General features: G+C 37.3%; 3 protein-coding genes across 3 annotated transcripts; 2 read left to right on the forward strand and 1 right to left on the reverse strand.

The window, feature by feature from the left end:
• Window positions 1-4,596: 4,596 nt before the first annotated feature.
• LOC103977743 (disease resistance protein RGA2) lies at window positions 4,597-9,131 on the forward strand. The gene is made up of 3 exons (XM_065144213.1): window positions 4,597-8,342; window positions 8,544-8,701; window positions 8,791-9,131. The coding sequence occupies exon 1, from the start codon at window positions 4,602-4,604 to the stop codon at window positions 8,280-8,282; it is 3,681 nt and encodes a 1,226-aa protein (XP_065000285.1). The 5' UTR covers window positions 4,597-4,601; the 3' UTR covers window positions 8,283-8,342; window positions 8,544-8,701; window positions 8,791-9,131.
• An 852-nt stretch (window positions 9,132-9,983) lies between these two features.
• On the reverse strand, window positions 9,984-14,261 carry LOC135634062 (probable protein arginine N-methyltransferase 3). The gene is made up of 7 exons (XM_065144215.1): window positions 13,942-14,261; window positions 13,014-13,550; window positions 12,750-12,847; window positions 11,760-11,838; window positions 11,422-11,679; window positions 11,162-11,329; window positions 9,984-10,647 (listed from the first exon to the last, which is right to left on the reverse strand). Exons 1-7 carry the CDS (start codon window positions 14,215-14,217, stop codon window positions 10,204-10,206), a joined length of 1,860 nt encoding a protein of 619 aa, XP_065000287.1. The 5' UTR covers window positions 14,218-14,261; the 3' UTR covers window positions 9,984-10,203.
• A 609-nt stretch (window positions 14,262-14,870) lies between these two features.
• On the forward strand, window positions 14,871-23,062 carry LOC135634065 (uncharacterized). Its single transcript, XM_065144227.1, has 8 exons — window positions 14,871-15,009; window positions 15,111-15,235; window positions 16,255-16,334; window positions 16,948-17,089; window positions 17,157-17,306; window positions 17,407-17,608; window positions 20,738-20,862; window positions 22,717-23,062. The coding sequence occupies exons 1-7, from the start codon at window positions 14,871-14,873 to the stop codon at window positions 20,836-20,838; spliced, it is 939 nt and encodes a 312-aa protein (XP_065000299.1). The 3' UTR covers window positions 20,839-20,862; window positions 22,717-23,062.
• Window positions 23,063-24,865: the final 1,803 nt, after the last annotated feature.

A 24,865-nucleotide genomic window follows, 5' to 3' on the forward strand; every position in this document is an offset into this window, starting at 1 on the left:
ATTTGGGAAAATTCCCTTTAAATTTGGTTTAGTGTATAAATTCCTAAATAAATAAAAATTTGTAAATATAAAATTGTAGAATGAAGGATGTATATGCAATATCCATGCATTTAGTGGGATAAGCATAAGCTAGAAGAAAATTAAATTGGGCAGTCTTATTATGCTATATTAACAAATTGATGAAATATGATCTACAAATTATATCAGAAAATAAAAAATTATCAAAAACTATAAATTAAATTTAAAAAAATTATCCTATTCATTTAAGGATTAATACAGTAAAGAGTTATTTCTAATTCATAACTATGATATTTCTTGATTTTGATCAATTAAATTTATATTCTAATCCGAAGAAGTTAATTTTGTAAAATTTTAAAAATATATATTTTTTCATTTCAATGACATTCTTGTCTTTATTATGGTCAATTCTATATCCTGATTATTTGGCAGGGTTGAAACGCAATTATGTTTTATTTTTTGTGTATATCAACTGAAGTGTTATATATCCTGATTATTTGGCAGGGTTGAAACTCAATTATGTTTTATTTTTTGTGTATATCAACTGAAGTGTTAGATTCGATTGATAATCATGCAAAATTATATTGGAGTTGTGTCTGATAAATATATATTCAATGTTTAAATTAGTATAAGCTTCGGGATGATTTGAAAATATAATGAAAGAATTATATGAGAGAGTTCTTCTAAGATGCACCTTGTAGAATTTTATAGTAAAAGAATTCTAATGGATAAACCAATGTGTTGTTTGACTAATTAAAAAAATATTTTGGTTCACCTCGACATGAGTCTCCATCCAACAAAGAAGTTCTCCATCCAAGAAAGAAGTTGTACCTCTATTTATCAAAGACTACTTCAACAATAATTTTCGTATTGATTTAGGAAGAGACTAATATATAGAGGATTTATATACTATACTAGTCATGTCCTAAAGGATAAAAAGTATCGTTATCCCAACTTTGAGAAGCTATCATTTGTCTTAATATTAGCTATATGAAAGCTCTACTTCTAAGTTATGTCCTCGAAGCTTCTATGTAACTTATATCATTTAATTTAGCTAACGTTTTTCTTATAATGCATTATCGAAACTAAGAGCTTCTATGTTATTAGGATCAAGAGCACTAAGAGGGGGGGGGAGGGTGAATTAGTGCAGCGGAAAACCAGAATACAAGCGTAAACTGAAATGCGACGTTCGTACGATAAAACCGGTTTACGTCTAGATGTCAATTTTGAAGATACTGAACTTTGAGATATGTTTTATAAATGCACAGAAGGCAGTTTGAAATCAAAACGTAAACTGAACTGTAATGATCGTATGACAAAGCCGATTTATGTCTAAACGCAGATTCGGAAAGTTCTGAACTTAGAAACTTGTTCGTAAAAGCGCAGAAGGCAGTAGCTATTTTAGGAGGTTTGTAGTAAAGATAAAATGCTCAAAGTAAATGCAAACCGAGATTTAGAGTGGTTCGATCAATCTTGACCTACTCTACTTTTGGCTTCTTCCACCGATGAGGTCACCGACGTCAACTAGAGGCCTTCCTTCAATAGGCGAAGGCCAACCACTCTCTTACAGTTTCACTCCTTTTGACGGGCTTAGGAGACAACCCTTACAGAAATTTTCTCTCATCTCTTTACAACTCAGAACTTGGAAGAAAAGAGGGAGAAGAACTTTTGGCCTTTACAACAATTTTGAGCTCTAAGAATCACAGAAAAAGATCAAGATTTCGGTGTATGTCTGTGTGTTTTCTGTGCTGAATGGGTGGGGTATTTATAGGCCCCAACCTAGTTCAAATTTGGAGCTCAAAACTGTCAATTCCCGGAATTCCGGGATCAGGCGGTTGCATCTCCTGACTGGAGCGGTTGCACCGCCTGGCAGAGCTCGAAGATTGAGCCTCTAGGCGGTGCCACCTCTGTCAGGGGCGGTTGCTAAGTATCTTATCGAAGATGATGCAACTATGACACTCGAATTCGTTTAGATGGGAGATATTATTAATTATCTCTAAACTAGATCCCTACCAATGGACGTATGGATAGCCCAAAAGTATTAAAGGTAATACTCATGGTCCTAACCAATTGTATAGAATATCACTCACTCAACCATACCTGCAACGTTTAGACCCAAAGGATGCCATCCAAATTATATTTTACTAATATAATTTGAAAATGACCGTTAGTTACTGGCTTCAAAATAATGAAAACGCTTGATAGTCAAAGTATAATATTTTACTAATATAAAAGTTGAACTATTAGCAACTATAATAGAAAGATAAGTTTAGGAATTCATTTGTAATAGTATAACCTCTTAGTTCAACGTTCCAAAGGTCCTCATCACCTACTCAATTTAATAACTCTAAATTTAAAAAGTTTTATGATTTCTTTGACATATCATTTTAGTTTAGCTTCATGATAAACTTTTTAACTATGCTATACTAAAAGTATTAAAGAAACAGGTGATCAAAGCAGCATCATTTCCTCACATATCCTCTTAACAATTAAAACTAAAAGTTACAATGAAACCAATGACTCGGAGTAAATCTTTACCTAAATAAATGATGGGACTAAATAAGAGCTCACCTTTAACACTTGTCCTACAAGTACTTTATGGTAAAACATTATAACTAAAAGGTTTGACATGAAGGTGGGGGACCTAGTTTTATATGAGGTTGATGTTAGTAACCCCACTTACGCTCAAGGAAAGCTTCCCATAATAAGAAAGGATCTTATTGAGTCTCGAAAGAAGTTCTAATGAAAATTTTCTATCTCAGGGAGTTTAAACATCTCACAAAACTTAGAATATTATGCATTTCATAAGGTATTATCCTTAAGAGAAATTCAAGCTTAAAAAATATTAAACACTAGACAATCATACTTGTAAAAGAAAAGACTATACTTTTCGTTCAACAAAATTATTTGCATAATAGTTGGAATCCCCATGTAAGGCTGAAAATAAAAAAGGAAAGGACCTCCCTAATGGCTAAAACAGAAGAAGAAGAAGAATAATAATAATGGCTAAACAAAATAAAATGTGGAAAGACAGTTCAAGTTATAGGATCAACATCGAACGTGCGCACCTTTATGCCATCAATCATAGTAACGATCATCGATGTTGTGGTGGGTTCAATGTGTGTTGTTCCTTTAATGATAGTAGATTCTTTAGTTGTTGTTAGAACTTGGTAATGGGTCCCCAATGAACTTCATGACACTCTTAATGGTTTCTTCAACCTTTACCCTTGTCTCTGTAGCTGCTGCTGTCAGTAGTCTTTCGATCTCTTCTCCTAGTTTGACCACTTCTTGATCGATAGTCATCAAACCTAAAGACTCACTACAATTGTGAAACTCATTATTTTCCACTAGTGTGACTTGATTGTAAGAAGAACACTGATCACATGCTTCCTCAAGAACTACTAAGCTTCTATGGTCATGAATAACTCGGGTGATCACTAGGCGATACCCATAATTGGAAGTGTCAAAGTCCACTATAGTAATTCACAAAGTAAATTTTCTTAGATGCCTTATACTTGGTAATCTTGTCGGCCTTATATTAAAGTTGAAGGACTTAATAATCTAAAATCTATTCTTCTTATGATCTTAAACCTTATTCCTATTTTTCATTCACTATAATTACATTACTACAATAAAATTCTATAAAAGGAAACTCAAATAATAAAATGAGCAAACATATAAAAATCAAATAAAAGTATGATTAGATTATTATTATATTTTATGTTAAGATTATTAATAATCTAATTAACTACCTTATTAAAATATTAAATAGGATTAAAGTCCTTGTGTCATTAAGATAAAATTTTCTAAAGAAAATTCAATGTGATAATAGTAAGCTGATTGATTAGTTAAGAAGCACATAGGTGAGCAAATAGAGAATTTATTTCTAACTCAATCTCTACAGTGATTATAGAAAGAGCATAACTTTAAATGATAATTTTTACGAGATAATAGTAAGCTGATTGATTAGTTAAGAAGCACGTTGATGAGCAAATAGAGAATTTATTTCTAACTCTATCTCTACAGTGATTATAGTAAGAGCATAACTTTAAATGATAATTTTTAGGAGATATGATTATATACAGATCTCTCCAATAAGAGAGATTTCATATATTGTCACAACTCGGAATCTATATAATTGTTTCATGAATAAATAAAATACTCATGTATTATCACTAACATACAATAAAATATTTATTCTATATTTTTTATTGGATGCTTACTTTCGCTAAATAAGATAGGTCTTCGAAAAGATAGGAATTGACTGTAAAGTAAATGCAACTGTTAGAATTCACTTTCTTAGTTATCTGTTCTTTATTTATCTGTTAGAATTCACTTTCCTCCCGCTACGTTGCAATGGATGTTGTTGACAGTATTCACCGACAACATCGAGATAAACTGGTGTTTCCTGCATAATTTATGATTCCTGCCACCAACAATCACTTCGTCAAGTAAATATTTATCTTTGAGTTGACCGACTGGGTCATTGTTTATCCTCAAATTCATGGATCAAGATTTACAAGGGGAGCGACCTTGAATGGATCTTTGAGGTGATTCCCTCTATTTGCCATCAGAGAAGAAGAATGGCTGGTGTCACATCACAGGCAGCGGCGGTGTTCTCCCTGGTGAATGAAGTCTTTAACCGGTCCATCAATTTGATCGTCGCGGAACTCCGGTTGCAGTTGAATGCGAGAGCCGAGCTGAACAATCTGCAGAGAACACTGTTGAGGACTCACTCTCTGCTCGAGGAGGCAAAGGCGAGGCGGATGACTGACAAGTCTCTCGTGCTGTGGCTGATGGAGCTCAAGGAATGGGCCTACGACGCCGACGACATCCTCGACGAGTACGAGGCCGCAGCAATCCGACTGAAGGTAACTCGCTCGACCTTCAAACGTCTTATCGATCATGTGATTATAAATGTTCCATTAGCGCACAAAGTAGCAGACGTCAGGAAAAGGTTGAACGGGGTCACTCTTGAGAGGGAGCTAAATCTGGGTGCGCTGGAAGGGTCGCAGCCGCTTGATGCCACGAAAAGAGGTGTGACCACTTCTCTTCTGACTGAATCTTGTATTGTCGGGCGAGCTCAAGATAAGGAGAATTTGATTCGGTTGCTGTTGGAGCCCATCGATGGGGCGGTTCCTGTTGTTCCTATAGTTGGATTAGGAGGGGCAGGGAAGACGACTCTGTCTCAGCTTATCTTTAATGACAAGAGAGTGGAGGAGCATTTCCCATTGAGAATGTGGGTGTGTGTGTCTGACGATTTTGATGTGAAGAGAATTACTAGAGAGATCACAGAGTACGCCACTAACGGAAGGTTGATGGATCTCACCAACTTGAATATGCTTCAAGTTAATCTGAAAGAGGAGATAAGGGGGACGACATTTTTGCTTGTGCTGGATGATGTGTGGAACGAAGACCCCGTGAAGTGGGAAAGCCTGTTAGCCCCATTAGATGCCGGAGGACGGGGAAGCGTGGTCATTGTGACGACACAGAGCAAAAAGGTCGCCGATATCACCGGCACGATGGAGCCATACGTTCTCGAGGAGTTAACGGAGGATGACAGTTGGTCACTCATCGAGAGTCACTCCTTCAGGGAGGCGAGCTGCTCTAGTACAAATCCTAGAATGGAAGAGATCGGGAGGAAGATAGCCAAGAAGATCAGTGGCCTACCTTACGGAGCAACAGCAATGGGGAGATATCTAAGATCTAAGCACGGAGAAAGCAGCTGGAGAGAAGTCTTGGAAGCTGAGACTTGGGAGATGCCACCGGCTGCAAGTGATGTGTTATCCGCTCTAAAGAGAAGTTACGACAATCTACCCCCTCAGCTGAAGCTCTGTTTTGCCTTCTGTGCTCTGTTTCCAAAGGGCTACAGGTTTCGAAAGGATACACTGATCCACATGTGGATAGCTCAAAATTTGATTCAATCAACAGAGTCGAAAAGATCGGAGGACATGGCAGAAGAATGCTTTGATGATTTGGTGTGCAGATTCTTCTTTCGGTACTCCTGGGGAAACTATGTGATGAATGACTCAGTCCATGACCTCGCTCGATGGGTTTCATTGGATGAATATTTTCGAGCAGATGAAGACTCACCATTGCATATTTCAAAGCCAATTCGTCATTTGTCATGGTGCATTGAAAGTATAACCAATGTTCTTGAGGATAATAACACTGGTGGAGATGCTGTCAACCCGCTCAGCAGTTTGCGCACTCTCCTTTTCTTAGGCCAATCTGAGTTCCGGTCGTATCGTCTTCTTGAAACAATGTTCAGGATGTTGAGCCGAATCCGTGTTTTGGATTTCAGCAACTGTTTCATAAGAAAGTTGCCTTCTTCGGTTGGAAATCTGAAACATCTGCGTTACCTGGGCCTGTCTAATACGAGAATTCAAAGGTTGCCGGAGTCTGTAACACGTCTTTGCCTCCTTCAGACATTGCTACTAGAGGGCTGTGAACTGTGCAGGTTACCAAGAAGCATGAGCAGGCTCGTCAAACTGAGGCAGCTCAAAGCAAATCCAGATGTAGTTGCCGACATAGCCAAAGTCGGGAGATTGATCGAACTTCAAGAGCTGAAAGCCTATAATGTTGACAAGAAAAAAGGACATGGGATTGCAGAGCTAAGTGCAATGAATCAGCTTCACGGTGGTCTTTCCATTAGAAACCTTCAAAATGTAGAGAAAACGCAAGAGTCTCGGAAGGCGAGGTTGGACGAGAAACAGAAGCTTAAACTCTTGGAACTGAGATGGGCTGACGGTAGGGGTGCCGGAGAATGTGATCGTGACAGGAAAGTTCTTGAAGGCCTCCGACCACATCCAAACCTGAGAGAATTGAGTATCAAATACTACGGAGGCACTTCATCTCCGAGTTGGATGACGGATCAGTATCTGCCCAACATGGAAACGATTCGCCTGCGTAGCTGCGCAAGGTTGACGGAACTCCCATGTCTCGGTCAGCTGCATCTCCTTAGACATTTGCACATCGATGGGATGTCCCAAGTGAGACAAATCAATCTGCAATTTTATGGCACCGGAGAAGTTTCAGGTTTTCCATTGCTGGAGCTCCTCAACATATGTCGCATGCCCAGACTGGAGGAATGGTCGGAACCACGGAGAAACTGTTGCTACTTCCCTCGCCTCCATAAACTGCTGATCGAGGATTGTCCCAGGCTCAGGAATCTGCCCTCCCTCCCACCAACACTGGAAGAACTAAGGATATCAAGAACAGGACTAGTTGATCTTCCAGGATTCCATGGAAACGGTGATGTGACGACGAATATTTCCCTTTCTTCTTTGCATGTTTCGGAGTGTCGAGAACTGAGATCCCTAAGCGAAGGATTGTTGCAGCACCACCTCGTCGCGCTCAAGACAGCGGCATTTACCGATTGTGATTCTCTTGAATTTTTGCCGGCGGAAGGATTCAGAACAGCCATTTCACTTGAATCATTGATAATGACTAATTGTCCACTGCCTAGCAGTTTTCTTTTGCCTTCCTCTCTCGAGCATCTAAAGTTGCAACCATGCCTCTATCCAAACAACAATGAGGATTCACTGTCAACATGCTTCGAGAACCTCACATCTCTTTCCTTCTTGGACATCAAAGATTGTCCAAATCTGTCATCATTTCCACCGGGTCCTCAATGTCAGCTATCAGCACTCCAACATTTGTCCCTCGTCAATTGCCAGAGGCTACAATCTATTGGCTTCCAGGCACTCACCTCCCTCGAAAGCTTGACAATTCAGAACTGCCCTCGCCTCACCATGTCACACAGTTTGGTTGAGGTGAATAACTCTTCCGATACAGGGCTCGCGTTTAATATCACTCGATGGATGCGCAGACGAACAGGTGACGACGGCTTGATGCTCAGACACCGAGTACAAAATGATTCATTTTTCGGGGGACTTCTGCAACACCTCACCTTCCTCCAGTTTCTAAAGATCTGCCAGTGTCCACAACTCGTAACCTTCACCGGCGAAGAGGAAGAGAAGTGGAGAAACCTTACTTCTCTTCAAATTCTGCACATCGTTGATTGTCCAAACCTGGAGGTACTGCCTGCAAACTTGCAAAGCCTCTGCTCCCTCAGCACCTTGTACATCGTCAGATGCCCAAGAATCCATGCGTTTCCTCGCGGAGGTGTCAGCATGTCCCTGGCACATTTGGTCATCCATGAATGCCCTCAGCTGTGTCAGCGATGTCATCCACGAGGAGGTGATGATTGGCCCTTAATAGCTAATGTACCAAGAATATGTCTTGGAAGGACTCATCCATGACGCTGTAGCACCACCTGAAGCAACCTTATGTCATTCCTAGAGGTGCAAGTGCTTCTGCTGGTAATGCTACGAACTCTCTCGACTCTGCTGCTTCCTCTGAATAGATTTTTCTCAAGCATGCCTCGTAATCTTAGTATCTTCTCTTTAATAAATTGCAATTCATTAGTGCTAAGTGAGCAAACAAACCCTTCCTGAGATCTGCTATGACTCATTTTTCATTACTTCCTTCTCCTTTGACCTTTTCTTATTAATATGATGTAGGAAGGAGTTCAGGTTGTAATCGGTTTATCAACCAAATGGATGTTCATACCAACCAAGTTCAAAAGAAATTTGTCATACATTCTACTTCCTCATCTCTTCGACTTTTATTATGTATAGAGATCTTCCTCCTCCCAGAGACTCTGCATTTTTCGGAATCAGTTGAGAAGATGCTTCAGCAACATCCAGCTTGTGTTCTAATTTTCTTCCTCCTCCTAGAAATGATGTGGGCTCCTGTCTCTTTTTGCAGGTTGTAGCTTTTTTGAAGAGAAGGTAGTCTATGTATGGAGATGTTTGCGATGCTTCAAGGACTTCGATTGGCTGCTGCTGGTGCTGGATTGAGGAACATTGCCATTGAATCTGATTCAGTGGAGGTCGCTAAAACACTTAATAAGGAATCTGATCCTTCTTGGAACCAAACCAAATCAACTTAGTACGTTGTATTTTGATCTCCTTCGAGAGCATTGTAGCTGTTCCATGTGTATAGGAAAAGGAATGGATGTGTTGATTGGTTGGCTGGCCGGATGTGGTTAACTAAAATCCTTTTTCTTTTTTTTTGTAGAGAGGCCACTGATCTGATCCTCTTGTTACTTTTTTGCGTGTTGATTCATTCATCGTTGGCTGTATTCGTCTCTTTAATTAATATATAATTTTTTTTGGAAAAAAAGAAAAGCTTAGCCATGAACATCAGAATCTAGTTAGGACTTTCTTGCAGTAGACAGTTTATTTTGTTGTACATCAAGAGCCTACCGTTGCTACTGCCGGTGGCTGCAGGCGCTCGCTGATGGATAAGAACATGTAAGATAAGATGATCGAACGAAGAGTTTTCATACCGCCTTCAACTGCGGCCTCGCGCTCGTCGAGAATGTTGTCAGCGTCGTATGGCACCTTCAGATTTCTGGAGACTTGTCTTGCATCTGCCTCTCCTTTGCTTTCCTCAAACAGGGAGGGAGCGAGCCCTCATCGGTATTCTCTGAAGCCACACAGGAAATTTTGCTTGCTCTTTAACAGTAAAAAGCTTGGAGCTTCCGGGCAGCATCAGGTGTGCTTTCAAGATTCATTCCCACAGTCACCAAGTGGTCTTCGTCTATTGCGGTCATCATCATCTATCTATGATGCCTACGATGACATGAACAAACACCAAAATAGAGGTGCCCTTCTCCAAGTGTCTAGTTTACCTCTCAACACGAGATTCTGTCTCGACTTCCCCCAAGTATATTTGACCTGCATATGAATAATGATTAAGATAGATTTTGTTCTTAGTTGGTGGCTGGAATATAAGTATTAGAAACACATTGATTAGGTGATCATGATCTTGGAACTGGGGTTATGGCCACTCAAACCAACCATTCATTTTTAGCTAAAATTAATGAACACGAAGTGCTTTATATAGTTAGATTGGCACATAATCAATTTCATGCATATAATGCTAAAGAAACATGATAAAAGAAACTCCAAGTAGAATTTTGTTAATTCATCATTAACCTTCTCTTTTGAGATTTAGGAAGTTTAGCACCGGTTTATCATAATAGCCGCCAGACATATTGCCCCTACATTTCACGATAAAAGACCAATATATAAATAGCATATAAAATAACACGTCGATGCCACAACAGCCCAGGAAAAGAAAATTTTGAGCTGCCACAAAGATATCAAAATCTCATCACAAACTGAAGATTTGAACTGGCCAACTGTGCTTCCGGTCATCCGAGCTGATGCCTGAAATCTCCAGTGATATGTCTATGCTGCGGTGTTCTGAGGACCGAGCAATGCTGACGCGGGCTCTGATCCTAACAGCGGGGCTCTCTTCTGTGCCAACTGCTGCCGTAGTGCTGACAAAAGCATCAGAAGATGTCATAGTGATTGGTTCTCGAAATGTCAAGATGGTCTGAGACCAGTGAGTCCATGGAGTGTAAGGTGAAGTAGAGAGAATGGTAGGCATCTCCTTGCAGAATCTGTTGGTGAAACCAGTATCAAACCACAGCACAATCCCATAGCAAGGACATGTTCTAGATGTTGCATTGTTAGCAGGATCTGTTCTCAGTTTCAACTCGAAGATTGCTGTGAAATCCATCTCATCTATCTTCATGGTGGCCAGATCAATGGACTGAAATTTACAATGCAATTGAAAAAGCTGTATTAGCAGCTACTAACAAAGATGAACAGTTCAATAGTATCCAGGCAAACTATTAAATGATAAAGGGTGTTTAGAAACATAATTTATCTCTTATTGTAATGATCTTCCTCTTATCAGATCCTTAAATGAACTGCATTGCAAAGCCCGGTAAATCATTGACAAAAACATTATGAGGTGTCAAATACTTTTAAGCAGAACAACACTCGACAAAGTCCAAATTCTGTCTATTTTGAATGATTCATGCATAACTCAATCAGGTGATGGTATGGTGTTGCAAGACATTAGTGCTAGATGTATCATAAATAGTTTTGTAAGGTAGAATAGTTAGCTTGAAGAAGGGTGTGAAATATTTTTCAACTTTTCTTGCATGCTCATTCCTTCAGAGGCCACACAGAATATATTGATTAAACTAAAAGTGTGCTTCTAAAACTGCTGATGAGAGTTAGTAGAGGCTGAATTATGTAAAAGTTCAACTTGGACTTACATGGATAACTTCTGATTCCGTCATGATATCCCGACTGTCTATTGCATCGACAATAGGAACACAGGAAGCATCCTCCATAACTTCCTTGCTAATGCAAGACATGTTAAAACCATATACATTTTCCCAGAAAGGAATGCTTGTTCCACCTCTTCCAAATCCAGCTGCAAACTACGAAAGAAAAAAATATAACAGCTCAACTCAAATATCTTAAAATTGAATAAAAAATTGTTGGTTAAGATAATGCACTATTGCAGCCTTACTAAGGTTGCAGTATCTGGGAGAATGGCACCATCAGGCTTCAACCATCTATCACGTGCATAGAGAACTGAACTGAGCATGGATTCATATAATAGGCAATAACCCATCCACTCGCTGACTAGTACATCAACACTATTAGGTGGAATATATATGTATTTGTCAAGCTCTTCAACCATACATTGCACCACATTTATTACTCCAGAATGCTGCTCTTCACCTTTCATGCTGTCCTCTGACAATAGGCCATTATCCCTAGCTATCTGCAGTAACCAAGCAATAGAATAATCAAAGGCAAAACTAGTCTACCAAAAAGAACACTCAAGTTAAAATAACAAGTTACCTGAGTTGCGACAGCAGCCATCTTCGAGCTTGCTTCAACAGCAATTACCTTTGACGCCCCACCCTGAGCTGCAAAAAGACTAAAAGAAGAAACACAAGGTAAACAATAAAACTATTACACAGTAATAGATACAAAGTAATAAGGCAGATTCTCAAATATTTCAGAGAGATCAACCCCATCACATATACAACAATCAGTAATAAATCTAAAGCCAATAAAATCAAAATATGGATAAATACAGCACAACATAAACCTAAAATTTATTCCATGTAAATTCATGACAAATAATTTAAACTTTGTTGCTATTTGCGAAATCCATTGCAACCAGTTTATATTTATCATTTTTTATTATCACTGACCAAATGCTTCATTATGGGCCAAATTAAGCATGTAACTCATAAGCATACCACCTCATGTGTTTGCTTTATGGGGATCCCCATCATAAATGACATGCTTTGGAAGACTTCGAGACCAAAATTTTATCTACCATCGGCTAACCACCAGACATCACTATACACTAGTATTATGATATTTTGAATATAACTGTTCCCATAATTTGAACAAAGTTTGACCTTGCTAGGGAGGGAGGGAACCAGCTGTTTTCCACAGGAGAGAAGGCTCTGGTTCCCATCCAAGACAAGATTGGAATGGCATTTGAGGACTAGAAGATTTTCCAATCGTGGCAGAAATTTTGCCTCTCTTTACGTGGTAGGATATGGAACATGACAAATTGAGCTTTCAGGTTTGGAACAGCAGTGGCGATCACATGTGAATGACATGGAATTGTTATGCTGGGGAAAATGCACATGAACATTGCTGAAAATAAGTGTGACAGTAATAAACTTTAATAAGCAGAAAAGGTATACTGAAGTAACCTAGCAATAATCAACTTTGATTTTCAGTCATTCTTCATTTCACTATTCAGCAAAAAAAAAAAAGTATTGTGGGATAGCCAATTAAAACTAGAAAGAGCAAGGTAATCATGGTTACCTTAAGATTCCTGTGCCGCAACCAACATCCAAAACAGTAGCTCCGTTAATAAGAGATGGGTTATTTAAAAGTGCTCCTCTATAAGCATCCGTTCTTACCTGAATGTTGATATTGCATTAAATATTTTAAAACATAGACAACAACAAGGAAAATGATCATACAAAATAATTAAAGCACTTAAGGTCCTATTTTGACAAGAGGTTGAATTATTCTTCTCCTAATAAAGGGTTAACGAAGAACATAGACAACTGCAAAATAACGCACCTTGTCACTAAGCATCTCCCTATGTATACCAAAAGAGCCATAAGAACCAAAGTACTTCTCATTTACATTTTTTATTTTCCTTGCAACAACATTTGCAAGAGACACCCTTAATTGCTTATCTTTCAGCTTCTGATCACACGGCCTAAGAATCATGCCGTTGGTCATCATTCCCTGAGAAATTTTATCCATGCTGTCTAGAGATGCCTCTGTATTTCCAGTGTCCTTAAAAACATCAGACATGGGAGAATCACCATTTATCATGCTTTGACCATCATTACAAAGTTTGGGTAGTTCCTCACTGGTCATTAGCTCTCTCATCGTTTCTTCATCTACTGCAGGAGGATCTTCTTCCTCATCTTCATCACCAGCAAAACTATGCAGAAGTGGATCATCTACCATATATGGTTTTAAATACAAGTCATCCTCCCAGAAAAATTTTCCATCCTGTTCAAAATTAGAAGCTGGATGTAAATGGTTCTGAAGATCTCTGCTACACTGTAAGGTAAGTCCGCAACACCAACATTTGTTTTCTGCAACCTGGAAAACAGAACATATAGAAGTTGTTAGTGTCGAAACTTTTCTTTGCATTACCCTAGTTGTTCAATTAAAGTGCAGCGCAAATCTTCTCGAGCATATTGTCAGCATCAATCTTTCTTTTTTATGCTGTATTACTCATAACTAAAAGACCGAAAAAGATTATTAGCGCAACCGAAACTAAAAGGAATTGCCACTGACAGGTTGTGACAATTTCCATGAAGCGGCCAATAAATTACAGAATCAAATACTTGCCGAACAACAATTCACCAGAACCATTTTGACACATGTATAATCCCGGAATACAAAAACAAGACATTAAAACATCATAGTTTTAAAGATTGCAAAAGAAAATCCAACATCAAAAGCAATCAACAGAAGATTGGCTACCCACCCGAGACCTCACATAGTTGATAAGCTTGAAGGAGCCATAGAAATCTAAGCCCAACTCACGAACAACGTGGTGGAAATCAAAGGAGTGCTCGGATCGGCAGTGGTCGAACAAAATCTCCGCGGAGCCAAATCTCGAGCTACAGAACAAGCAGAGGCAACGGGAGGAAGATTCCTCCTCCTCCTCCGACTGCCAGTCATCCCATTCTTCTTCCATCTGCTCCTCATCCTCCTCTTCCTCTTCGTCCCTTTCGTATTCTTCTACTCGTTTGGTCTCCATCACTTCTTTCCTCCGAAAGCCGCCTTCTAATCTAAAACCCTAGAGACGCTGAAAAGGCCTCTAAAATAGCACGAAACCGGGATATCTATTGCTGCGATCATCAAAGTATATAACATGCGTTATAATGAAATATCGTAATTCGGCCGAATTTTTGGTGCAGACATCAAGTAAAATAACGGCCGCTATTTAACTTAATATTTGAGCTCACCCTCACTGTAATATTCCTTTGAATTGATGATTTATATTTGTTAACATAGATGAGATTGATACCTTTCATAATATAGTTGGATGGTTTGAAAGATATTTGGATCAAAACGAACTATCAACTTATTATACTTTGGCTTAATAACCCAACTTCCTCAAATTCGAAATATTTTGATCAACATAAAAACTCAACTAAAAATTGTCAACGTAATATCTTCATCTTACATTACTCATAACACAGATAGGAAAGTTGGTCAACTTGATGCGTTATAGAATGATCTTCCAGACGTGTGGTTGTGATTTCTTACCCAATTTTGTTTAAACATATTTAAAGATGAATAGATGATTTATATATATTTTAAAGATAATAGCCACTATAATGATGGATCCGTTATAACCTGTTATGTCATACTCCGTTACAAACCCGATATATGGATCCGTTATTAAAAATGACCAGCGGCCGAAACCCCGTAGAGGGCGAGGGCGGTGGGCGTGAGCTTAAGCGACAGATGTTGATGTTGTATGCCGCTTGCAGCCAGCGGTTATCCTCTTCTCTCATGGCCACCAAACCTCAACGCCTCCATCAGAGTTAGTACCTCCTTGAAGCCCATGGGACGTACCGTGCCCTAATCGACCAAATCCGCCTGTTTGACGAGATTGTCTGCGTTCTTTTTCCCTTCTGATTGCAGTTGCTAGCGGCGCGTCGATCCTGGGTTCCGGAAAGAAGCCGAGGGCGATGACGACGTCGACGGCAACATCTGACTCGCCCATGAGGGAGGAGTTCGCCAAATACACCGATTACCTCAACCAGCTGGTATGGTTTCCATTGTCTCTTTGCTTCCCATTCATTCTGTTTTGCGATGGTACATAGCACTATGAAAACAAAATGGGTTTAGTTCTTGAGATGTTTGGAGTCTAAAATGGAAATGCAGTACGAAGAAGTCGGGAGGCTAACGAATGTCGTCGATCCTAAGGACACTACGATTCTCCTACGTAAAAAAAATACTTGTTTTAAAAGGACACAGGTTGATATTCATTTTCTGGCCTAATATTCAGCCAAAGTTTTACACTTTCTCTTACTATTGGTTGAAAATATAGATGCCTAGTTAAAATAATTTGGTTCTCTCCTAGCTATTCTTTGCTACAGAATCTGAATATTCGTTATTAATTCAATGCTGGACCTTAATATGGGGCAGGTGCTGTAGTGCATGGTGTTGAAATTAAGATTAGATCATGTTAGTATGCGCTGCACAGTGCACATGGTCAGAACTTGAACTGGACAACGAAGATCAAGTAGCTCTTTTTTATTTTTGTTGTGGAGTTGGACTGGAGCAATAAGTTGAGTCAGGCTTGTTAGGTCGAATTAGTTTTTTCTTACTTTTTTTTATTTTACATTTCTGTATGATTTTCCAATAAGCTATTTACTAGCTGTTTTCTTCCCTCAGTTGTATGTTTCATAAATTTAACATGTGGTGGGGTGAAACCTCTCTTGCCTGGAAGCAGTAGCTCTTACTAGGACATTATTAGGTCTGTAAAGTTGCCTAGCGTGGTGTACCAAGAGCATTTTGATCACTTGGTGATCATCGAAGCTAGGAAATAGGTTGACCTACTTGCATGTGTTTCAAGAATCAAAGTTAACTATTAATCTAGCTCTTTATCATTGACTAGCTGCCATTTGGTACAATTTTCATGCTCAGTGAATTTCTCAAAGCAATCTTTTAGTCAGCAGATGTGTTGGTCTATGTGGCTTTGTATTTTTTGCTTGTGACATAGTTTGAGTTGTAGATATATTGTTGAGATTGTCCTTTAAGATTTGTTTCATTGGCATTGTAGAATGACAAACGGGAGAGAGTTGTCAAGGCTAGTCGTGATGTGACAATGAACAGCAAAAAGGTCATATTTCAGGTGCATAGGTAAGATATGTAACAGATTTATGACTTCTATTACCTGTACAGCAGATTCTACATCTATGGATTTATGATAATACTTGTTATGATTCAATGCTTCATGTTTGTTTTGGCAAGCAACATGTTTGATAAAAGTTCAAACTCATAGGGCCAGCTATTACTTAAGTCATTTTTTTATGGACCATCAACAATAATTCAGTGGAGTCTGTACTGACATATGTACTTGTCAGATGCTGAGAGGAGCATAATAGTCAAAATAACTAACTAGCTAGTAACAATATAAAATTAATATCCCTTTAATTTGATTGAGTTTTGTTCTTATTTTACAGCTTATATATGACTCTCATGATTGTATTTACTTGTCAGTTATACCTCATTATCCTCCATGGCTGTAACTCTCAGACGATGCTTATTTATGTTGGGGAGTCTAAGGAAATTACCTTCCTATGTGGCTGCTTCATGATCTTCTGCTATGTGTCATGACCCTTGTATTTTTTGTGCATGCTTTTTATTTTTATTGTTTTTTTCTTTTCATCTAACTACAAACAGAAGTGCTTTGTAATTATCATCCTCCATTTTTTTTATATGATTTTGATCCTATTGCTTCTCTTTTTGTCAGAATGAGTAAAGGCAATAGAGAAGATGTGTTGGCGAAGGCAGAAAATGATCTTGCTGCTGTGACTGATCAATATATGTCAAAACTAGTGAAGGAGTTGGATGGGACTGATTTTTGGAAGCTTAGACGTGCCTATACATTTGCTGTTAGCTTCTGTGTGCCCTTTTGTTTTGGTCATTTTGTGATCATCTCTTAATGCTTACATTTTGTAGGTCCAAGAGTATGTTGAAGCTGCAACACTTTGTAGATTTTGCAAGGCTGGAACACTACTTAATCTTGCTGAGATTAATGCTTCTTTGCTTTCTCTTAGTGACGAGTCTCTTGAGCCTTTACAAATAAATGTTCTCGACTACCTCCTGGGGGTTAGTTCTAGTTTGTCTTAACAGTTTCAACTTTCACTCATGTATCTACCAAAATTCTTGGTGACAAAGGGCATCTTAGACTTTATCTATTTTCTTTTAGCTTGCAGATTTGACTGGGGAGCTTATGAGACTAGCCATTGGTCGTATTTCAGATGGAGAGGTTGAATATGCTGAGAAGATTTGTAGATTTGTACGGGACATATACAGGGAGTTAACCCTTCTTGTACCTCTTATGGATGATAACTTCGAGATGAAGAAGAAAATGGATACAATGCTTCAAAGCCTAGTGAAGATTGAAAATGGTAATCCTTTGTTTTTTTGTTTCTGTTTTCAAGATATCTTATATCTTATTATTTAAAACTTGTCATCCTTCTCTGCTTTATCATGGGAATAAAAAAAGAGATCAAAGACAAATAAATGTTTGGTCTTTGACTTATATCAACTAGCAAAGTTTGTAACTTGGGTATAAAATAATTGTGTTCCTTATAAAGTTGGATATAATTGTTGTAGGGAGTTCCGAATCCAATACTATCTAAATAATATTTCAAGCTTTCAAGCTCACAAAAAATACTTTGCGATAGCTCCATTGAGCATGCAATTATTTTTACTGATCCATATTTAAGAACAGATATGACATGGTTACATTTCAAATAAATGGAGGTTAATTTGCACTTTATCTTGCCTATTAACTGACATTGTGTTTTAAAATATTTACTTATTTTATAAGACAATTGTTAGGTCAATAATGTTTTATGGAATTGAGTATTTGGTGGGTAAGAAACAATATATATAAAAAGATTGTGTTATTGAGATAAGAATATAGATGTGGATATATGGAGTTACTAATAGAGTTTTTAGGAAGATAGGATAAAAAATATTCATTTGTAAATAATTAGGTATCGCTTGAATAGAGGATAAAATGAGGACGAATCGTTTAAGAGATGATAGGGATGTGTTCGGGAGACCTATAGAAAATGCTGATAGTTAGAAGATGTGAAATGATTACTATTAGTGGTATTAGTTGTGTGATGAGAGTTAGAGGAGATTAAAAGGACTTTAGTAGAAAGCATAAATAAAGATTTAAATATTTTTAACTTAACTAAAGATATGGCTCTTTAATCGGTTAAGATCTGTGTTCATGAGATTTGACAGAGTTTTACTTTGGTTATCAGTGACCTATGTAACCCTCCACCTTTTTTATTTGGCCTTGAGATCGTCATTGGCAGTGTTTTCGATTATAAACTTGCTGATGATATTGTCTTAGTTGCTGACCTAACACAACCCTTTACCTTACTGAAGATAAACTTGTTGACCTAATGTAATCCTTTACCTTTTTCATTTGGTTGTTAGTAACCTAACACAACCGTCCACCTTTTTTGCTGATGATATTATCTTAGTTGATGAAAGCTTAAGTTACGAAGGCAAGTCTTAGAAACTCAAGGTTTTAGATTAAGTAGAACTAAAATTGAATATATAAAATGTAATTTTAATGATTCTAGGAATAGACAGGAGAATATAATTAAGTTGGATGAACGAGAAGTCTCTTTGAGTAAAAACTTTAGGTATCTTGGATCAATTATTCAACAAGATAGAGAGATCGATGAAGATATTATTCATAGAATAAAAACCGAATAGTTTAAATGGTGAGTGGTGTTAGGACTTAGGAGTCTTGTGGGATCATTGGATACTTTTGAGATTAAAAGAAAAATTTTATAAGACAGTTGTGAGACCAATAATACTTTATGGATCTAAGTGTTGGACAGTTAAGAAATAACATATACAAAAAGTTTCTGTTGTCGATATGAGAATGTTGAGATGGATATGTAGAATTATTAGGAAAGATAGAAAAAGAAATACTTTTATTTGTGAACAACTACATATCGTTTCGATAAAGGATAAGATGAGAGAAAATCGTTTAAGATAGTATAAGCATGTGCGTAGAAGACTTCCGGATATGGTAGTCAGAATAGATGAAATGATTAATGTTAATGGTACGAGGAGAGATAGAGGAAGACCTAAATAGATTTTAATAGAAACTATAAATAAATATTTAAGTACTTTGAACTTAACTAAGTATATGACCTTTATGAATCTCAATGGTGGCAAAAGATCTATGTAGTCGACCCCGAATAGTTGGGAGTTACAGCTTTGTTGTTGTTATTGTTGAAAGCAAGGTAGGCAATATCGAATGATACCGCATGATACGGGCGGTACGTACCGGTCCGACGGCATACCGATACGCGGACCGCTCATTACCGGGGAAAAAAAATAAAAATAATATATATATATATATATATATATATATATATATATTAGAAAAAGGCGACGTTCGACGACGTCGCCTCGTATATATATATATATATATATATATATATATATATATATATATACCGAACGGTATATCGCTCGGTATACAGTTTCATATTGTACCGAGCGAACGTCGAAACTCTGGTACGGTACGAAATTACAGATCTTGGTTGAAAGATTTGACTCTTTACATATCTTAATGAAAGCAAAAGTCAATCCAAAATATTTGAAATGTTATGGCTTTGTTGATCTTGTGGTTGAATGCCTCTTGGGAAAATTTTCAACTTGGGAGCCATTGTCAATTTGATGTTAGTGTAGAATAAAAAATCTTGTAATTTGAAACTGATTATAATGGAAGTTGCTTATGGATAACTGTCAGCAATACTACTAAGCTGGGCCTTCTATTAGCATATTAGATCATTCCCAGCTTGATAGATTTGCTTAAATAATTTTATATAACTTAATTGAGATGAACTTCCTTCTGCTTCCAATCTTTTTGTATGTCGATTAACAATTTTGTTCACCATGAACAATGTTATCTTTTTTGGTTATAGTGCATCCATGAACTGGTATGTATGACTATGGCAAAAAATCATCACATATCTTGTTCTAGCAAGTTTCACAGCTTATACTATGTAACTTTTACACATCTTTTTGGATAAGCTTCAGGAAGCCATTGCAAGCTTTATTTTCGAATTGCAAATTATGGAATTGAACAACATCAAGACTAATTTTATCATCATGTTGCTTTGGCATTTATCAGCAAGTGTCCACATTTTTGCATGGCATTAATGATTGTGTAACAAATGTTTAGAATTTTGTTGGTAACATATAAAACATGATTGAACTAATATGGAACATTTATTATATAAAATTTAACTAGAAAGATATAATGGAAGTTTCTGCTGTGTGATTGTCTCTTATGAGTGCTCTAGCTGTTCATTAGAAGATTAAGAGTATTGTCTTTACTTGAAAACTACTACTGTTTTTAAAGAAATAATGAGTTATTCTGACTTTTGGTGGCTGCTTATTAATGCTGTAAGTGCTTTCGTTTAGAAGACAAGGAGTGTCATTTTGGTTGAAAACTACTTTAATATTCTCTTTTACTTTGTTTTCTTTTTCAGCTTGCTTCAGCGTTCATGTTAGGGGGTCAGAGTATATTCCTTTGCTTGGAAGTTCTGATCCAAATTACTCCTTCTTGGGTTTGCCAGATCTGGAATCATGAACTAGCAGCAGCACTAGGCCCCTGGTAAGAGTATTAGTCTTGTTCTTATATTTTCATGTGTAATACTCTAATAAAAAATTTCAATTCACAACTTTATCATAATATATTTTTGAGAGAACAAAAGGAACATACATTGAACAGCAAGTAAACAACTATTCTCTAAGGTGGATTAGCTGTGGAAAGTCCATACAACATCATAGATGTAATAGTTGAATATCAATTAACGATAGAAGTATTACAAATTATTGGTTGGCAACATAAAAAATGCTTACGTTGTACTGCATTCATTATCTCCTGAAGAAGTACTTCTAATATCGGTTAAATTTCTGGAAATAAATATGAAAAAAATTAAAGACTTCTTCTCTTCGTATTTTTTCCTTCCTGCTAATGTGTTTAAATGCCTACTCATAGTCATATTAGTTAAAAGACTGAAATAAATATCAAAAACAATATTAAGGACTTTGTCTCTTAGTTTGTCTGCCTTCCTGCTAATGTGTTTAAATTACTCCTCATGTAGTCATGTTAGTTAAAAGTCTTGATCTAACAGTGGATTTTTTGATGGATCTCAGTGTGTTTGTTAATCATTTGTCCAAAGGATCAATTTTGAACTCCATATTCATCACTAATCATGAGAAGATGTGTTTCCATTATATAGTTAATATAATGGAAAAATGAAGGTTTCCTCTTATTTAGTTATTTCTTTAGACGAAAGAAAATTGGTATCTGATTAGATCTTGCATAATATTGAATAGAACATCAACTGAGATTCTGTTGTGTCTTGATGCTCATTCGATCTCCCACGTTTGGATATGCAGCCAGCAGCTTCAATGTGCATTATTATTGTACATGTGAATGGGAGCATGTGCTGTCTGCAATTGCATGAAAATATGATTCCATATGTGATTCATGTTTCTTATCTTTTTCCTATTGTTCCACTATCACTGTAGTTATGGCATTGTAATATGATGTCTCCATGATAATATGTCACCTGAGCACATAGATCTGGACCTGCTTTTGTGGTTTCAGTTTGAAAGGATATTCAATGAGGAATGCAGTCTCGTAGATCTTGATTTGACAACAGCATATATTTACCTATCAATATTTTAGACTTGATTAATTTTTTATTTCTGCAGAGTTATGTATTAGTTTAAGCATTAACAAACCACAATATATGGCTGCATATATGCCTGCGTATGACAAATGCATTATATGATGCCTTGACCACCCATGGACTGACTGGATTTGCTTTTTATAGAACTTGATGACTTTAGAACTTTAAAATTTGTAAGATACTGATGAAGTGTATAAATTGAAACTTTAGTTGCAATAGGTCAAGGGATTGAAGGTCAGTTGTAAATTGTAATGGATTATCAAGAGTTGCATAAAATTGATGGTTTTATGTACCTTCTTTCGATTATCCAAGGACATGAATAGATTAAGAATATATTGCTTGTAGAAGAAGAGTAAAATAATAAAAGTGAAAGGTGCACCTTTCAGGTTGATCTTCTGAATTCTAAGTATATATACAGAAACATGTAGAGAGCACCCATGGTCTAGGTCACAATGTTGAGCAGTTAGGAAGCAACATATCGAGCAAGTTCATAGTTAACATTAGGATGTTGACATTGATGATTAGTTTGAATTGGAGGTTACATCAGAGAAAAAATCATCCAAGTAGCACAAGGTTTCTTTTACTGCACAAGAGATACCAAGGATAGGGATAGAGATAGGATGTTGACATTATCTGTTTGCTTGCATGCATTTCTGCTCATTTTTGTTTGTTAAACTCGCTATCAAATAATGGAATTTCTCGTACTTCCATGTCTCGAGACAAAATGACGCCTTTTATTGATGTTTCTAAAATTCTTTGACTGTTAGGTTTATGTCCCCTGTGGAATGGCCCATGCTGACGAACAAATGTTGGAAGCAAACCAAGTTGGTCCACCGTCCTGGTGCTGCATGTTCATAATGCGTCGCCTGTGGAAGGTACTAAATGTGGTTTTATCTTCATATTGGCACTGTTAAGATCCTTAAATGTAGTATCACTTGAGTCGCCCCCCCTTTTTTTCTCCATGTGTGAAATATGCTTGTTAGATCTGGTGGAGAACATAATCCATGAGGGAAGAAACTTAAAACAAGGTGAACAAACGAATATATTACCTGTCCTCAAGTTAACTCTTTTGTGGCTTAGCAGCTGAAATTTGCATCGTTTGATGGTTCCTTACATCCTGATCCGAACTTTATCATGCTTCTGTGATGGAAGATCAGTTAACCAGCGATAGTGGACAGGTAATATAATCTATTTTTCTGCGAATTATATCAGGTCAGAAATATGATTGTCTTTCTCTTTCATTTCTCCTGTTAATTCAGGTAACATGAGCATTAGGTAAAAACCAAATGAAAATAGGAATTATTAAAATTAGCAATTTAGCTGAAACCAAACAGAAAAACACAAGTTTACAGATTATCTAGACAAAGAGTGAAGCTGGAAACTAGTGGCAGAGAAAGAAAACATAGAAAAGAATTAAAGATAGATTGCTATCTGCTAACTGCAATGAGTCCATTTTCCTAAAATAAAGGTCACTGAGGAATTGATAGGATGACCTGTGTAGACTGTTATTGCATGTCAGATATCATGTATGCATATATATGAAACATTGGGCCAAAAACTTTATTTAGCAAATTGATTGCCATGGATTAATCCGAGTAAACTTGACATGGGACAGCAAATTCATTTTGCAGCGACCATATCTAGGACTTGTGACAATGTGATGTTACAACAATAGAAAAAAGGATTTTAGATTGGTGAACAATTTGATGTGTCACATGCAGACAGCCCCACAATAAAGTGTGTTCCACCTAAACTTGTTCTGCAACCACCATTCCAGGACCAGCATCTTAAAGACATCATGAAAGAAGGGTGTCATTAGTATGGCTTCTCTCTTGGTTCACACTAGAATAGGTTCTCATCAGACACATCTTTTACATAGTTTTAATTCCTCTTTCCTGAAAAGATGTTTTTCTATGTAAGTCATGTTCATGTTACTGTTTGATCATAGTTTTCTGCATTAATGTCTCCAAGATAATTGGAAACATGACAATTATGGCTTTTATAGCACATAGGATTATCATGTGTTTTGCAACTTGCATAGCTCTTAGTATTTGCTCCTTGGTCAGGAAAGTAGAAAGGCTCAGTAGTCCTATTATTCTGGATCTTCAACAAGCCCTCAACTTGAGATGAAGATATTCTTGTTAAGCGCACCCGTAGTTAATGAATTAAAGACTGTCCCTACTGGCCCTATAGACAACAGGAGAGTCAGTCAACAGATAATTCAAGGTTCAAACAATCAATGTTGACTGGACTCAATCTTTTATTATGTTGGAGAATACTGTCATACCAAGTTAAATTATGTAACTTAAAAGAAGTAACACTTTGACCATGGACTAGAAATGAACAGAGCAGCCATTTTTTTTTTATATAGGACTTAACCAAGAATTAGTACTCTGTTCCATGTCACAGGAAGGCGTGGGAGTAACCTGTCACTTATCTAATCCTCTTACCACACAATCCAAACTTAATTTCTAGCACAGTAAAGCAAAAAAATAAAGGGAGCAGAAGAGGATAAGATCGACGCAGTGTCACTGTAGGCTTGAAAAGGAGAGTGTCTTGACAAAGTGTGGAATTTGTCCAGGACAAATTGGAAGCCAATTGGCTCTTCTTTGATCTTCTTCTCTTTTGTCAGCCTTGGGTATATTCACAGCATTTTCTTGTGCTAAAAATAGGACCAATTATGTGATGTTGGTGTTGTTTCACCATCCACTGCTGTCATTCGATGTTTATATGCTGCTAATTCGATAGTTGCGTCCGCCTACCGGCAACTCTTGTGTCAGCATATGAACTCGGCTTCTTTCTTTCTTTCGCTTTAGCCTCAGCTTTTAGCCGAGCCATCATGTCTCAGTTAACATCAGTGTTTGGCCGCCAAGTCACTACGGGAGATAGAAAACAAAGAAAGCACACAGTGGCCAT

Source organism: Musa acuminata, chromosome BXJ3-3 (genome assembly GCF_036884655.1).
Source record: "Musa acuminata AAA Group cultivar baxijiao chromosome BXJ3-3, Cavendish_Baxijiao_AAA, whole genome shotgun sequence".
NCBI lineage: Eukaryota > Viridiplantae > Streptophyta > Magnoliopsida > Zingiberales > Musaceae > Musa > Musa acuminata.

Bases quoted from the DNA above. Each gene is read 5' to 3' on its own strand.
- LOC103977743 (XM_065144213.1), top strand. From the start codon at position 4,602: ATGGCTGGTGTCACATCACAGGCAGCGGCGGTGTTCTCCCTGGTGAAT.
- LOC135634062 (XM_065144215.1), bottom strand. From the start codon at position 14,217: ATGGAGACCAAACGAGTAGAAGAATACGAAAGGGACGAAGAGGAAGAG. The intron at 11,680-11,759 runs GTAACTTGTTAT...TGGTTACTGCAG, and splicing joins TGGCTGCTGTCGCAACTCAG to ATAGCTAGGGATAATGGCCT. The intron at 10,648-11,161 runs GTAAGTCCAAGT...TGTAAATTTCAG, and splicing joins CGGAATCAGAAGTTATCCAT to TCCATTGATCTGGCCACCAT.
- LOC135634065 (XM_065144227.1), top strand. From the start codon at position 14,871: ATGACCAGCGGCCGAAACCCCGTAGAGGGCGAGGGCGGTGGGCGTGAG. The intron at 17,307-17,406 runs GTTAGTTCTAGT...ATTTTCTTTTAG, and splicing joins TTCTCGACTACCTCCTGGGG to CTTGCAGATTTGACTGGGGA. The intron at 17,609-20,737 runs GTAATCCTTTGT...TTTCTTTTTCAG, and splicing joins CCTAGTGAAGATTGAAAATG to CTTGCTTCAGCGTTCATGTT.